The following is a 13,747-nucleotide window of genomic DNA, read 5'->3' on the forward strand; positions in this document are numbered from 1 at the left end:
ACGCCTTGGCCTGACGTCTGATACATGAGGGAAAACGAGCTTCACACACCAATCGCCGCGGAGCGAATCTGACAGATAGCTCGATCAAGAGCAGGGCGCAAGAAGAAGGGGCGTCGAGTTTCTCCACGGGAGGCGAGTTGCGCAAGTTCATCATCGTCGATGTATCCGACCACGCGGTTGAGGACGGGAACCACCATCGGTAGGACATCAAGGCAAGCAATCGCAGCCTTCGGCAAGTAATTTTCCTTCTCCTTTGTCATTCGTCATCGACCGCGCCCGCCCCGAAGCTCACCGCGCCGGCGTATGGCTGATATAATGGAGACCGGGATTTAGCGTCGTCAAACACGCAGCAAGCGAGTTCTCACCCTGTCGGCTGCGCAGGAGAGAAGTTTGCACCAGCAAAAGCGGCGAGAGGATTCCCCACCAATCAAGGCTTCTTTCCGCATTAGTGGCTTGGCGCCGTCCAACGTCCAGCCTGGCCTTCTCCAACCCCATCCCCAGACTTGTTATCGAACACTACTAAACAATATCCCTCACGGGCAAGTTCTCTGGAAAAGGAACTGTCCACGAGAACCGCACTTTGACATCATGTCCCGATAGCTCGCCACCTCCACCCTGACACCGTCGAGTTTGCCTCGACGCCAGCCGACGCACCATGTCACCACCCTCTCCTGGCTTCTCCGAAATCCAGAAGCCGCTTCACTCCCCGGGTAGAGATTCTCTCGAACTTGCCTCTCTGGCCGACTCCGAGCACGATGAGCTGCCCACGTCCGAGGAGTCCTCGCGTTCCGGCATTTCCTCCTCCCGACGACTCTCCCTCGAGAATGAGGATCCTTTGGACAGTGCCAACCCACTATCGGCTCGCAGCAACGCTCATGGGCGCTCCTACTCCGTCTCATCCGCCTTTGACTTCACCCCTGCGCTGTTTCCGCTCTCTTCGACTGCAGGAGGAGGATACACCGCGCTGGGGAATCCGTCAGCCGTGTCGCTGTCTCTCGAAAGACGTGGGGCGTTACAAAACCTGGAAAAGAACAAAACTTTGACTTACCTCAATGGGCTCTCGCTAGTGGTCGGATTGATCATAGGCTCTGGGATATTTTCTTCGCCAGCACAAGTAAATTCACATGTGGGGTCTCCGGGCGCAGCGCTGCTGGTGTGGACAATTTCTGGCCTGCTGGCATGGACAGGCGCAGCGTCGTACGCCGAACTTGGGGGTGCTATACCACTCAATGGAGGTGCGCAGGTCTATCTAGCTAAGATCTTTGGCGAGGTGGTGGGATTTTTGTTCACTTGGTCAGCTATCCTCGTCCTCAAACCCGGCGGAGCGGCCATCATCGCCATCATATTCGGCGAATATGTTGTCCGAGCAGCAATTGGCGCAGAAGTCGAAGATGTCAATCCGTGGATCAACAAAATCCCCGCCCTGGCAGCCCTGGCGCTGGTCACCCTCTTCAACTGTGTTTCGACGCGTTTCGCTGCCCGTTTGGGGGATCTATTCATGTTCTTCAAATTCGTTGCACTCGTGGCAGTCACCATCATCGGCATCATTGTAGCAGTGACCGGCCTCTCTTTCAACGGCCCTGCCAACAAGGACTGGCGCGACCACAACTGGTTTGAAAACACGTCGACCGACATTTCCAGTTGGGCCGTGGCACTGTACGCAGGGCTCTGGGCGTTTGACGGGTGGGATAACACGAACTACGTTACTGGCGAGTTTAAAAACCCAGCACGCGATCTTCCCAGAGTACTCCATACAGCCATGCCTGCTGTCATCGTATGCTATCTCCTTGCCAATGTTGCATACATCTTCGTCCTGCCTCTGGAGACAATCAACAAATCCAACACTGTTGCTGTGCAGTTTGGAAGCAAGGTCTTTGGTCCCATCGGGGCGCTCATCCTGGCGCTGATCGTGGGCGCATCCTGCTTCGGGGCATTGAACGCCACAACCTTCACGTCTGGCCGCTTGGTCTATGTGGCTGGACGAGAAGGATACCTCCCTGCTATGTTCGGGAAGATTGGATTGGGGTCCTCCTCTGGTCCCGAGACGCCGGTGTCGTTGACCAAAACCCGCAAAAGATCATGGCTCTCGAAAAGCCTTGCTCGCATATTCGGAGATGAATCCATCGGCCTGGGATATACGCCGGTCAACGCCATGCTGCTGAATATGCTCCTCTGTATGATATACATTATTCTCGGCGAGTTCAAAACACTCCTTACATTCTACGGCGTCGCTGGATACACCTTCTACTTTCTGACCGTCCTCGGCCTCATCGTTCTGCGGATACGCGAGCCCCGATTGGAAAGACCATATCGCACATTCATCACTACGCCCATCATCTTCTGCTGCGTGTCTTTGTTCCTGGTCAGTCGGGCTGTTGTGGCGCAGCCCGTGCAGACGGTAATTGTCATTGTATTTGTGGTCAGCGGTTTACCTGTGTACTATTGGCGGGTGGCGAGGAGAGAAGAGTCGGGAAGGCAAGGACACCGGGGCATGGGCAAAAGGGAAGGACGGTTCTGGCGGAGATGGGGTCGATCGTGATTTCTTGCTGCGATGGACCAGGCAACATTGCTTCTTGGTTTTGACCACCATTGTTACAACAAGATTGACTGTAGTGGTCCTTGGCAATGGTTTAGGACTGGGCTCCCAAGGCTTTGAGGCGTTTGAAAGCGATTGGATAGTTAGAGCAGCATTGTCAATAAGATGGAACAGGATATTGCACATGTCGAGTATCAAACCTTGTTTTGAAGTCCCAAAGGGTGCACACATTCCCATTTCGACAGCCGTTTGGCGCCACAGGGCTGCCTTGGAAACAACCACGACGTTCTAGTCCGAAGCATGGGGCGTTGTGGTGGTTTGCTTCCGGAGGGAACTCGGGACGCTGGTGACCATACCTATTGCAGGCATACGAACCCTTGTCAAAAGGCCAAGGGGAATGCTAACCGGTTCTGGGGGGACGTACCCTGGTCGATCACCGAATTGGCATGGAGCACGATATGATATGATATGATATGTAAGGTAGGTTATGCATGTATGTACGAGGGCCGCCTACTGTAGCACACGCGACGACGACTCGGGGTGGGGGTTTGGTGCGGATGGATGGGTGGGTAGGTGGGTGAGTAAGTTTACCGCATACTAGGCAAGGCACTTACTTGTAGTAGGGATGTCCTAATAATCTGATCTGATATGTGGGCACAGTGGGGGGGTTGTCTGCGGTAGGGTATTAGCGAGGGTGAGCCACGCACCAATTCTGTACTCTGCACAAAGGACCCGGATGAACGAAGAAGCGACAGGACGGATTTCTAGACTCGTTGTTGCGCGCGGCGAGGCTGATCCGGGACTCACGGGAAGAGTGTGCTTTTGCTTTTTGACTTTTGGGGGGGGTGTTACATATTTTCCTCGATGACTTCCACCACGCTAGACTAAATCTGCACCTCCAAACTGCACTACGCAGGTGGATTTTCGATGTACATACTTACATACATTACACACAACGAACGTACATGCACCCAACAGTGCTCGGTCCGATGGCCACATATACTTTTGGGAATCACCTAGCGAGCCAGGTAGGAAGGCGTTCTAACCCGACTTTCTCCTGATAGTTCTCCGCGGTCGTGTCCTGGTGACGAAGAGTGAGTGAGTGAGTGAGTTTCATTTCTCGAGATGATCGAAATATCCGCCCCCAAATAAACTATACCATGCCTATTTTGAGCACATTGACTGCTTTGGGCCTAGTACGTTTTCAACCACGCTAGTGCCGCATTCAGCCACAACTGCCCCGCTGGGGTCTCGGTCCGTGTTAAAAGGGCCAGAGAAGGTGGATTACTAATGGACAAACGGCAACAGAGCATCAGAGCGGGAGAGTCGATGACGACGGCGCCTTGGGCTCGGGCTCGGCCTCTAGAGTCCAAGGACGGGCGGTAAGTACCGAGTACGAGGGATGGAACGAAGGGAGCTACCCACGCTGCTGTACCACTAGGTCGCTGGCCCAACTCCCCCATCTCCAGGACCCAAACTAACTGACCAGGGTAGTTTGATCTGGTTCTGGCCTATCTTCCTCTTCCTAGCCCATTGCCCGATCGAGCGTGAGGGTCCGCACGACGACGACCAACTCTGGCCCTCTTCCCATCAAACCACGTTTTCCATTCCCTCTCTCACATTCTTCTCGTATCTCTCTCTCTCGTTCTCGTCGATCGTCTCGGCGACGAAAATCATTCCTCGATTCACAGAAATTCCCTGATTTCGACAGAGAAGAAAAGAATTGCAAAAATTGCAAAATACCTCGTTGAAGGCTGGACATATCCGGAAACTGCGACCAAATAGTTAGGACTTCCTAAAAGCCGCACAAGTGGTGTGAGTGAGCGAGTGAGTGAGCGCGCGCTGTCTGCACCGAAGCGCACTTCCTCTTCTGTGCATTCTGATCGACTCTCCCACCTTATCGTCTTCAACTCGCGGTCCACGGTCTGGCTTGCTACCGGGTCGACCTACCAAGGATCTAGGATCTAGCGTCTAGGGATGTGCACAAACCGGATTGGAAAACGGGGACCTTTGTAAGATATCTGACGGGAAAGGGGAAAAAAAGCAAGAGGATTGCCGGCGCGCAGGTGGTTTGCATTGTCTCCACCGAACTACGACGACCGTCCCTTTCTCCACAAGGGAACTCAGTCACGCCGGTAAGGGATGTGGAACTTGGTCTTCGCTGGCATGATTCTCGATTGAAGGAGAAAGGCACCGCATTGTGGTCAGGCTGGAAGTGCGATGCAGGAGGACAGGAGGTCCAAAGTTCGAGAGACGAGGAATGACTGACGGCAATGCATCCACTGTTGCCACCTCTTAGTTTCTTCATCTCCAGCATCACCCTTCCTGTGACCTTGACTTTGGTCTCGAGTGATTCTCGCTCTTCTCGCCTCGAGCTCCGACTGTTTCCTTGCGCTTTGCCTCCAGTGCTAGTTCGAAGGCCCTGGACATGATGGTTTGACTCTTTGCCCTCCCCTTCTGGTCTCTTCCATTGCCGTCACTTGTCTGCGTCCACGACTGCGTTCAAGAAACCAGCCTGGTCTTTAACCACAAGGTCGAAATTCTGGACTCCTGATGTCGTCCCTGTCTCTCCTTCCTCCTCGTCCTCCTGCCTTTGCTGGCCTCCCTGCTCCTTCCGACGAGTCGCCTGTGGCTGCAGTGCTCTTCAATTTCAAGAACGGTCGTTTCCTTTTCCCGCCCCCCGCTGTGTCTGTTGCTTCCATCGCTCTCCCATTGGCATTCCTTGTCCAAAATTTGGTATCTGCGGCTTAAGGGGGGCAGACAGATTCGCACAGCGTAGACGTGGCTTTGGTGGAACAATGACACTCTGGACTGGCTTGGAAGGGGCCAAGGATTGCTCTGCGTTCCTCGTGCCAGGGGACATCCTCTTTGATATTGTCGAAGAGGCACGGAATTTCTTTTGTGAAGGGCGTACAGTGAGGTCGTGTGGCGGCCTATGCACACCGTGGGTTGATCGTGGCAGGTGCTGCACCGTATCAGCAGCTTTCTGTTTTGCAACAGCCGTGTGCGTACCGTCCGAAACAACGGTACGGGTCTGGGGCCGTCGAATATGGTGGAGCGCTTCCGACCTGGATTCCCAGATCGGCGAGGCAGCATTGATTTTGTGACCATGAGCGTGCGCTGCAGCTTTCACACCAGGCTCGACGTTCTCCTGCACTTCACTCTGGGGAACATTCTCCTCGTGCTTCCACTTTCGCCAAAAGTCGAGTAGTTCAACATCTCTCGGGCGCAGGGGAAGCTTGGCATCGTCAGAAATAGCAAGAATTTCAGTAGCGACCAAACGCATTCCCATATACCGCTGAATTGTATCCAATCTCTCGTTAAAAGTCGTGAACAAGCAGTATGCGGTCAACTTTCTAATGGCCTTTTCTCGTTTGACCTTCTGTTCTCGCCTAGAAAGCTTTTTGAAATCCTTTGTGTGTACTCTTGCCCAGAAGATCGCCGTAGCCCAGTGTTCTGCAATGCTGGCCAGATGAAGCAGTCGTTGGCGAGGCAGCCATCGTTGTCTGGGCAAACCATCATCGTTTAACCCCGATTGCCTGTAGACCAGGACAGGACCAAATGAAGGCTCATCGACGTTCGAATGGACCAACGAGCTGGATGTTGGTTTGAATTTCCCATCGGCAGCCGCTCGGTATAGTCGCAATGCGGCGTAGGCGCGCGAGGCAAGATCTGGTAACCATTGTTAGTGGCATACACTTCGAAAAAGTTTGTAACCCACGTGTAAGAAGATGGAGGGGCTCGATTGATCCAACCCTCCTAATAGCACGAAATTCTGTTCCGAGAAGCAAGTCTCGGAGCGCTCGTGGAAGGTCGACTGCTGGTAAGGGAGAACCAAAGACTTGGGCAGCCATTGATGATATAATACTCCCAGGCCGGTCTTTCGAGGATGTTGCACTAGGGGGTACATCACAGCTGAGAGAATCACAGAGCTCGACAGCACCTTCTAATTCGATCGAGGGACCGTCCGCCAATAGTTGTCCCTGGGACTCGACATCAACACCAACCTTCAAGATCGAAGCATTTTGCATGATATCAACGAAAGGCTCCTTCGAAATGAGGGTCAACTGATTCATCAAAGCTATATGGATAATTGCCACCTCGTGGTCACTTGCAAGAATGAGAAACTCGACCAAGCGATTCCCCTGGGTTTTGGCTGTGTGGATCGTGTCGAAGCCGAGGACCTTGCAGCTACTGAACCGTGGCAACACCATCCGGAGCCCTGAATACGTAATGACATAGTGGATCGGAATTGCCGTACCGAGAGGATAGAGGGACGTAGGAGTCTGCCATGGCACAACGTGCGTAACAGCAGGTGCTAGCTGCTCGGTATTGTAGCGAGGCACAGACGAAGTTGCCAGAGAAGAATCAACATTTGGTGATGGCACATGGCGATCTCCGTTTCCGCTCGGACTACCCAAGCATATCTTGCGTACTCCAGACCAAAGCATAACGAACTCAGTCAAAAGCAGAATGTCTCGCTGAGTATCGGAGAGGTGGTCGTGCGCTTCTTCAATCTTTGTCATCAGTCGAGTCGGTGGAGAACGAGAGGGGATCTTGAAGAGAGTCAGCAGGTTGGCGTAAGAGTTTTGCAGGCCCACGAAATCCCGATTGTGAGCAATCAGTGGTCGAAGGTTCGAAAACAGGTCTCTCTGAACGGCGGTCCTAGCAAGTCCTTCAAGTTTCTGCCGCACATCACGGATTGCTATTCTGCTCAACCAGCGCACCTTCGCACCGTGGAAGAGAAATGCGCTTTCGTAAAACAGCGTCGTCAACCGTTGCGATGAAGGGGCGTAGTAGAGTCCCGACATGTGTCTGAGATGGAAGTAGTCGGTCATGATGCGCTCCGCGTTCAGAGTTATCGCATTAACTAGTAGCTGAAGTGGGTAGATGAGCTTGAGGTGGCCATAGATTTCCGCAGAGCACAGAACTTGAGCCTTTAGCCTTCGTATTTGTCGAAGATCGTGCAATGTCATTGAAATCACATAGGCAGTGTCAATTATGTGGTAGCGCAGCCACAAGATCCCGTACAACCGGAGCCTGATCCGCGTCGGCAAGGACGTCCCAGGCTTCTCATCTTTGACAATATCTGGATTGCGCAAGTAGGCCCAGTAACGATCAGTGTCGTTCAGCTCTTTCAGGATCGGCGCGAGATTTTCATCACTGAGTGCATCCCTCGTGTCGAAATAAATCGAGTTGCCAATGCCTCTTGTCTGCTCGTTAAGACCTCCGTCACTGTACCACTCGGTAAGTTGGGACTCTAGGTGCTTTGCTCTTTCGAGTAATCGATACCGTTGCAGGTAACGATCGATGCTGGCCTTGTTACCCAACGGAAACACCTCAGTGTGCTTGGCAATGTCTTGAACCCTGCGAAACCTGAGCATCCACTCCTCTCGTTTGCGTACAATGACTTCCTCTCTTGCTCTTTCGGCTGCTTGTTTCTGCACCTTTCGTTCCTCTGCCCTGGCATCCAGCAGCTCCTGCTCTCTTCGACTCTTCTCTTCCTTCTGCCGTGCGAGTTCTAGCTGTCTTGCCGCCTCTCGCCTCTGACGCTCTTTCTCAAGCTCTCGTTCTTGGACTGGGCTGTTGGGCAGTGATATATCCGGACCCGCACCCTTTGCAGTTCGTGTTCCGTCCGCAGAGAGTGGGCCAACGCTGACATAAGGAGGGTATGGCAAGTTTGTTCGCTTTGGAAGGATGGGGTGCGTCAGGAGAGGAGTGGCTGGCTGTGACAGTGGCGGAGGCTTTTTGGGAAGAGTTGGAATAGGCCCACATTCTCTGGTAGAGTTCTTGAACGACGACCCTGAGTGGGTGTGGAAAGGGTGCTTTCCAATACTCAAGTTGCGCCGTAGGCCACGATCTGAGGCTCGATATGATCCTGGGAACCAGCGGCTGGGTGCGCTCTGCGCGGTTCTCAAGGAACCCTCAGGTGCATTGCGCAGTGAGGGGGCCCCAGGCACATTTTCAGCCTCTGAAACGCAACAACATTTCGAGTCTGCTATTCGATACCTCTCCAAGCGTACGATATGGCTGATGGAGACCTCGATTTGGCAACAAGTCGTGCGGAAAGTCAGGGTTGGGGAGACCAAGCTGGAGCCAACCGAGCCGCAGAGCAGTCGGTTGTATCCATTGGACATGGAAATTGAGGGCCCAACAGGCCGCCTTTCACAATACCACAGGTAAAAATGGAGGACGTGGTCCTGAATCCTAATAGTATCGCCCACCAAGAATGTTGGAAAATGCCCTCGACGAACCTTCTCCATTGAGATATTGCTGCGGAAATGGAACGTCTGCGGGGGCCATGCTTCACCGTGGCGCAGCCTCGCAGCCTCGCAGCTTTACTCGGTGCCAGGAATGCGAAGCATTTACAAACCGCCAGATATTTCAAAAGCACCTTCTGTTACCCTTGCAATGCACTTAAGGCTATCTCATCCGTTTACGGTTGTCTCGGTGCTGCCAATCCGCCCATGAATACTCTCAGACAGACAAAGTCCTTCCCTGTTGTGAGCTTTCACGAGCGAGTTCGACCAGCCTGATGACCCCCACAGCCTGCTCAGGAGGCACTGGGACCTGAGAAACATCCCCGTCCAGCGCAGCAGCGAGACGTCGGTAGTACTCCGTGTACGTCGCAGGCTCCACGGTTGGGGCCACTTCACTGGAAATCTTGCCATCTCTGTAAAGATTCAATGTCCCATACTTGTCCTCGCTCTCGATCCCATAGCCTTTATCCCCTGGTCTCAGACCTTCCTTCCGAAGCTGATCCTCCTGCGGATCAAGGTGAAACTTCTTGAAAGATCCTTTGTCTCCGCGAACCCAGTATCTCAGTTGACTCACCTCCGGGCTGACAACTCCCGCTTTGACCGTGACCAACATCTTCGGGCTAGCGTAATGTAGCAGCACCGTACAGGAGTCCTCCAACCCGGTGGTATTTACCTCTCGCTGTGAACCGACGAACCCGGTGACCTTCTCCGGCATACCGAACAAGCTGACGACTTGATCCATCAGATGAGTGCCCAGGTCATACACCGCACCAGTCCCGGGAGCGTGGTGTGCCTTCCAGTTGTCGGCTGGCGGCTCCGGTCGATGCCGATCGAAGTGAGTCTCGAACTCGACTATCCGGCCCAACGCACCGTCCTTGATATACTTCTTCAATGTCAGAAAGTCCGAATCCCACCGTCGGTTCTGGTAGACGGTGAGAATCCTATTTTGGGACTTGGCCAGATCGACGAGCTCCTGTGCCTCAGCCGATGTGGGTGTAAAGGGTTTCTCCACGACAACTTTGAACAATCAATTAGTCCATGGCATCCTGTCGAGAGGGGAGAGCAGCGGGGGGATGGATACCATGCTTGTTCGCCAACAGCGCCGCCTTTGCCAGTTGAAGATGCGATACCGGTGCCGTCGTCACAACGACGACATGGACCTGATCATCCCCCATCATTTCCTCCGTAGATCGATAAGCCTTGGTCTTGGGCCAGTCCTTGCTTGCATCGTCGTCTGGTTTCGGGCTTCTCTGTACAATGGCATAGAGATTGAAATCCGGGACCGCATTCACAAAGGGGATATGGAAGGTCTTAGCACTCAAGCCATAGCCAATGATGCCGACATTGTATTTGCCTGCCGCCATTTTTGTGAAGGTGTCTTCGTGAGTTTCCTTGCAGCCGACACTTCAAGCGCTGCTAGAGAGCTGATAATAGACGCTGGGCTCCAACCACGAATATTAATGCTTCGCTTTCTCATCGACACGCAATCATTAAAAACTTGCACATGCAAAATACTGAAAGGGAAAGCTACCCGTGAGCGGTGGTAGATCACTAAGAAATATGTCACCAATGCAACACCAGAAATTTCCCCATAGTGGGACAGACGGCGCTGAAAATTCCGATCAAATCATGAGGGCAGTGAGGAGAATTACCTCTTTCGCCTCAATAAAGGGGTGTATGGACCACACAAGCGGCATGAGATTGCCAAATAGACCCAATCAGGAAATAATGCATCATCTCTCAGACGTTGCCAAAGGTGATATCGGCTACAACAGCAACCTTCGTGAGACAAACACGTCGGTAGCATCAAATACATAGCTTCCTGTGCCCTCGCAGCGTCGAGCATCCGTCAGCACGAAACAGCACAGCTTTTCACTCGAGATCATATAACAAGCAGGAGTCGGTGCAAGAAGAAGATAAGCGCCTGGTTAATTATTTGCACACCAGTTGTGGCAGCGACCTTTAATATCAGTATCATGTCTGAACCGTCAACCCTTGATATCCTTCAACTCAGGCCCAAACACATCTCCATCCCTTTCCAGCCTTTCCCTCTCCAGTTTACGCTTCTTGAGGGCCTTGTCTGTATCTGTCCCTTCTGCACCCTCCCTCTTTGCCGCCGCCTTCGCCCTCGCTACTGCCACGATATCCATTTTCTCCGGGTTCTGACACACCGTCAATTTCTTGCCGATGCGTCTCATTTCCTTGCGCTGGGCGGCGTCGTCTTCGGAACTTCGATAGGACTCGAGAAGAGTAGCGCAAGAAGATATCGTCACCATCAGCTTTTGCTTAAACTTTTCAGCTATGGTATCCGAGTCATCGGCTGTAGGTGGCAGCGCATCGAGTTTGGCGCTGATGTACGCCTCCACGAGTTCTCGATCAGCTATCATGACCGCAGCGAGCCAGATTTGGCTGGGCGTGTAGAGGAAATACGCATCCGTCATCTGTGCCGCCGTAGCGAGGAGCTTCTTCGCTTTGTCCGCGGCGACGCCGACTCTTTTCTCACTCCCGCTAGCCTTGGTGATGCTGCCGCCCAACCTTCCTTCCTCTGCTAAGACGTTCATCTCCACATGACCTCCCTGAAGACCCTTCATTGGATGCCGCACGTCCAAGGTAAATCTTAGCCCTTGTAGGAGTAAGAATTCAGGGGCTTTCACGTCGTCTTCGCTGACATTGTTAAGTTCAGCGACGAATCGTGACAGCGAGATGTAGAAATGGTCGGCTTTGGTAGCGAGATATAAAGCGCACATCATGATTTGTTTTGGATGGTAGGTCATCGGAGAGTTGGTGAGGTAGAACCGGCGGAGGTATTGGATGGCTGTAGCCTAGATACGACACTGTCAGAGACAGGGCTTCCATGTCCAAAGCCCAGAATTGTATGTTTGTAGGAGGGCGACATAGCCAATGTACACAATTCCTCGAGCCTCTGAATCGCGGAGGAAATTGTCGACGCGTTCTTATCAAAATGCATCGTGCGCTCAAGAGAAAAGTCATGGGAAAGAGGGTCCTCAACATACCACCACATGTGACGGTATCCTTGGGTTCATGGCCTCGCCCATGTCCATAATCTTAGAACATCCCCATTCCACAATCTTCAACTCCTCATCCACCGTCAGAGTCTCGATCTCGACATGATCGGCTCCCGCTCCTTCGCTGTGTTGTGTGCCATCGTTGTGATGGTCTCCATTTTGAGACGATTTGTTGGCAGCATGTACGCGTCGAAACGCAGCCTTCACCCGTTGGGACGCGAGCTTGTTAGTCTCCTCTCTTATTCGAGCCAACGATTCTCTGGTGTAGGACCAGTAACGGTACTGAGATGAGGCTCGGTAGATGTCGTCTTCGATCATGGTGGCATGCGACAACTTGACATCTTCTGCAGCCAAGAGTTGAAATATTCAGCCTTTCCGGCGCGGCGACCGGCTATTAGTTGTGTGTGGTTTTTTGAAGTGGTGTGGCAGGCACATGGATATGTGTACGAGGATGAAGCTGGGAACAAGTCTCCGACTGTCTCACTTCCGAAATTTATCCAAAACGATAATGACGGGCAATTTGGAAGAACAAGTCGGATTTTGACCACCGTCTCAGCCTGGCCATCGGAAGCTTTTAGCATTTTGATACATTATTGGGAGTTGAACGAGTGGGCCAGCATCAAGGCCTGCAGATGATCACCCAAGCAACATCCTTTTATCAGAGCAGCATATGGTTCATGATTCTCGTGATGTACATCCCGCCGAAGGCACCGTAAGGGCCGCCGCCGCACCCTACCATATCAACACCAGCGCTTTTATGCATTCAGTCAACCGGGAAGCTCCGAGACACTTCAGCGCTTCTAGGGCTCGCCCAACAGTCTAGCCGTAATATCACCCATGTACGCCTCTTCTAGCTCATAGTCCTGACCACCGTTTCGATCAATCCCGACGTAGTTGAATGCCTCCACCACACGTTCGACATCGAAGCCCATCATGACGAATCGGTCGATCAGGTCCTTGTTGTAGCCGTCGTACACTGCGATGTTGGCTTGAGCTTCTCTCTCCTGACTTTCTTTTTCTGCAGCCTCGATGTCCTTGTCGGTAGCTCCACCGCTGCTTTCGCCGATAGAAGACCTGGGGGCTCCAGCGTATTTTACTGCCCACTCTCGTGCCTGCCTCTCGAATTCTTTGGGATTTTTGATGAGCTGATTCGCGACGACCGCATCTTGAGGATCTTTGGGTTCGGGCGAGCTCAGCAGCGACTGCAAGGAGATCATGGCAGATTTGATTGTTAGAACGGGTGACCAGCCAGTGCTCAGTGTGTCTAGGCAAATGGCGCCCTATAGAAACTGTCAGTCTCCTCTTTCAGTGGCGGCCACTTCCATGGACGAACATACAGTCTGACTGGAAATATTGGGATGCCAGATCCTTGTTATAAACTTCATAACTGGCGGCTTGAAAGGGTATTCGTTAGGTATCTTGATCGAGACCTCGTATGTACCACCCTCATACGGTGTCCCAGTTGGGCCTTTGAAAGATCCTCTCAAATCTGTAATGCTATCCGCAACGGGCTCTGCAAAGATTTGAGACGTTGAGTCCGCACGGATATCCGCCAAATCCTTAGCTATCCTTCTTGCCTTGTGGCCTGCCATTTTGTCCGTCTGAGTCAAGAAAGGGAAAAGAGAAGCGGAGGGTCGTAACGGTCGTCGGAGAGTGATGACTGGACGTCGCTCGGTGGGATGATATTGGAGCAGATGAAACAGGCGTGAGATAAGGCTGAATGATTCTAGCGGTATGGACAAGTTCCGAAGAAGATTGGATATCGTCGAGGGTTAAAACGGAGACAAGAACGAACGAGGCTGTGAGCTAGAATCACGTCGAAGAATAGATCATGAGCGGTTGAAGGGGAAGGGTGTGTGGTTTGAACTAAGTGGATGGGGTATGCGAACTCTGAAAAGTCTGGGCCAACGAGTTGAGATGCTCGA

The 13,747-nt window shown here is 52.7% G+C and overlaps 5 protein-coding genes across 5 annotated transcripts; 1 reads left to right on the plus strand and 4 right to left on the minus strand.

Annotated features, from left to right (window-relative positions):
• Positions 1 to 521: 521 nt before the first annotated feature.
• Positions 522 to 2,755, plus strand: PV07_07306 (uncharacterized protein). The gene has a single exon (XM_016394374.1). The coding sequence runs from the start codon at positions 656 to 658 to the stop codon at positions 2,537 to 2,539; it is 1,884 nt and encodes a 627-aa protein (XP_016247793.1). The 5' UTR covers positions 522 to 655; the 3' UTR covers positions 2,540 to 2,755.
• A 1,687-nt stretch (positions 2,756 to 4,442) lies between these two features.
• On the minus strand, positions 4,443 to 8,758 carry PV07_07307 (uncharacterized protein). The gene is made up of 2 exons (XM_016394375.1): positions 6,258 to 8,758; positions 4,443 to 6,208 (listed from the first exon to the last, which is right to left on the minus strand). Exons 1-2 carry the CDS (start codon positions 8,671 to 8,673, stop codon positions 5,187 to 5,189), a joined length of 3,438 nt encoding a protein of 1,145 aa, XP_016247794.1. The 5' UTR covers positions 8,674 to 8,758; the 3' UTR covers positions 4,443 to 5,186.
• A 158-nt stretch (positions 8,759 to 8,916) lies between these two features.
• On the minus strand, positions 8,917 to 10,307 carry PV07_07308 (uncharacterized protein). The gene is made up of 2 exons (XM_016394376.1): positions 9,878 to 10,307; positions 8,917 to 9,813 (listed from the first exon to the last, which is right to left on the minus strand). Exons 1-2 carry the CDS (start codon positions 10,158 to 10,160, stop codon positions 9,014 to 9,016), a joined length of 1,083 nt encoding a protein of 360 aa, XP_016247795.1. The 5' UTR covers positions 10,161 to 10,307; the 3' UTR covers positions 8,917 to 9,013.
• A 477-nt stretch (positions 10,308 to 10,784) lies between these two features.
• PV07_07309 (uncharacterized protein) lies at positions 10,785 to 12,140 on the minus strand (the record flags this gene model as incomplete). The annotated part of the gene is made up of 2 exons (XM_016394377.1): positions 10,785 to 11,618; positions 11,811 to 12,140. 2 exons carry the CDS (start codon positions 12,138 to 12,140, stop codon positions 10,785 to 10,787), a joined length of 1,164 nt encoding a protein of 387 aa, XP_016247796.1.
• A 482-nt stretch (positions 12,141 to 12,622) lies between these two features.
• Positions 12,623 to 13,414, minus strand: PV07_07310 (uncharacterized protein; the record flags this gene model as incomplete). The annotated part of the gene is made up of 2 exons (XM_016394378.1): positions 12,623 to 13,102; positions 13,160 to 13,414. 2 exons carry the CDS (start codon positions 13,412 to 13,414, stop codon positions 12,623 to 12,625), a joined length of 735 nt encoding a protein of 244 aa, XP_016247797.1.
• Between the last annotated feature and the right edge of the window lie 333 nt (positions 13,415 to 13,747).

Source organism: Cladophialophora immunda, assembly GCF_000835495.1.
Source record: "Cladophialophora immunda strain CBS 83496 unplaced genomic scaffold supercont1.4, whole genome shotgun sequence".
Lineage (NCBI taxonomy): Eukaryota > Fungi > Ascomycota > Eurotiomycetes > Chaetothyriales > Herpotrichiellaceae > Cladophialophora > Cladophialophora immunda.

What these genes read in the sequence shown, in the direction of transcription:
- PV07_07306 (XM_016394374.1), top strand. Translation starts at nt 656, where the DNA reads ATGTCACCACCCTCTCCTGGCTTCTCCGAAATCCAGAAGCCGCTTCAC.
- PV07_07307 (XM_016394375.1), bottom strand. Translation starts at nt 8,673, where the DNA reads ATGTCCAATGGATACAACCGACTGCTCTGCGGCTCGGTTGGCTCCAGC. An exon ending in GCCCCTCCATCTTCTTACAC is followed by an intron (nt 6,209 to 6,257) that starts GTGGGTTACAAA and finishes AATGGTTACCAG; the next exon opens with ATCTTGCCTCGCGCGCCTAC.
- PV07_07308 (XM_016394376.1), bottom strand. Translation starts at nt 10,160, where the DNA reads ATGGCGGCAGGCAAATACAATGTCGGCATCATTGGCTATGGCTTGAGT. An exon ending in GCTGTTGGCGAACAAGCATG is followed by an intron (nt 9,814 to 9,877) that starts GTATCCATCCCC and finishes GATTGTTCAAAG; the next exon opens with TTGTCGTGGAGAAACCCTTT.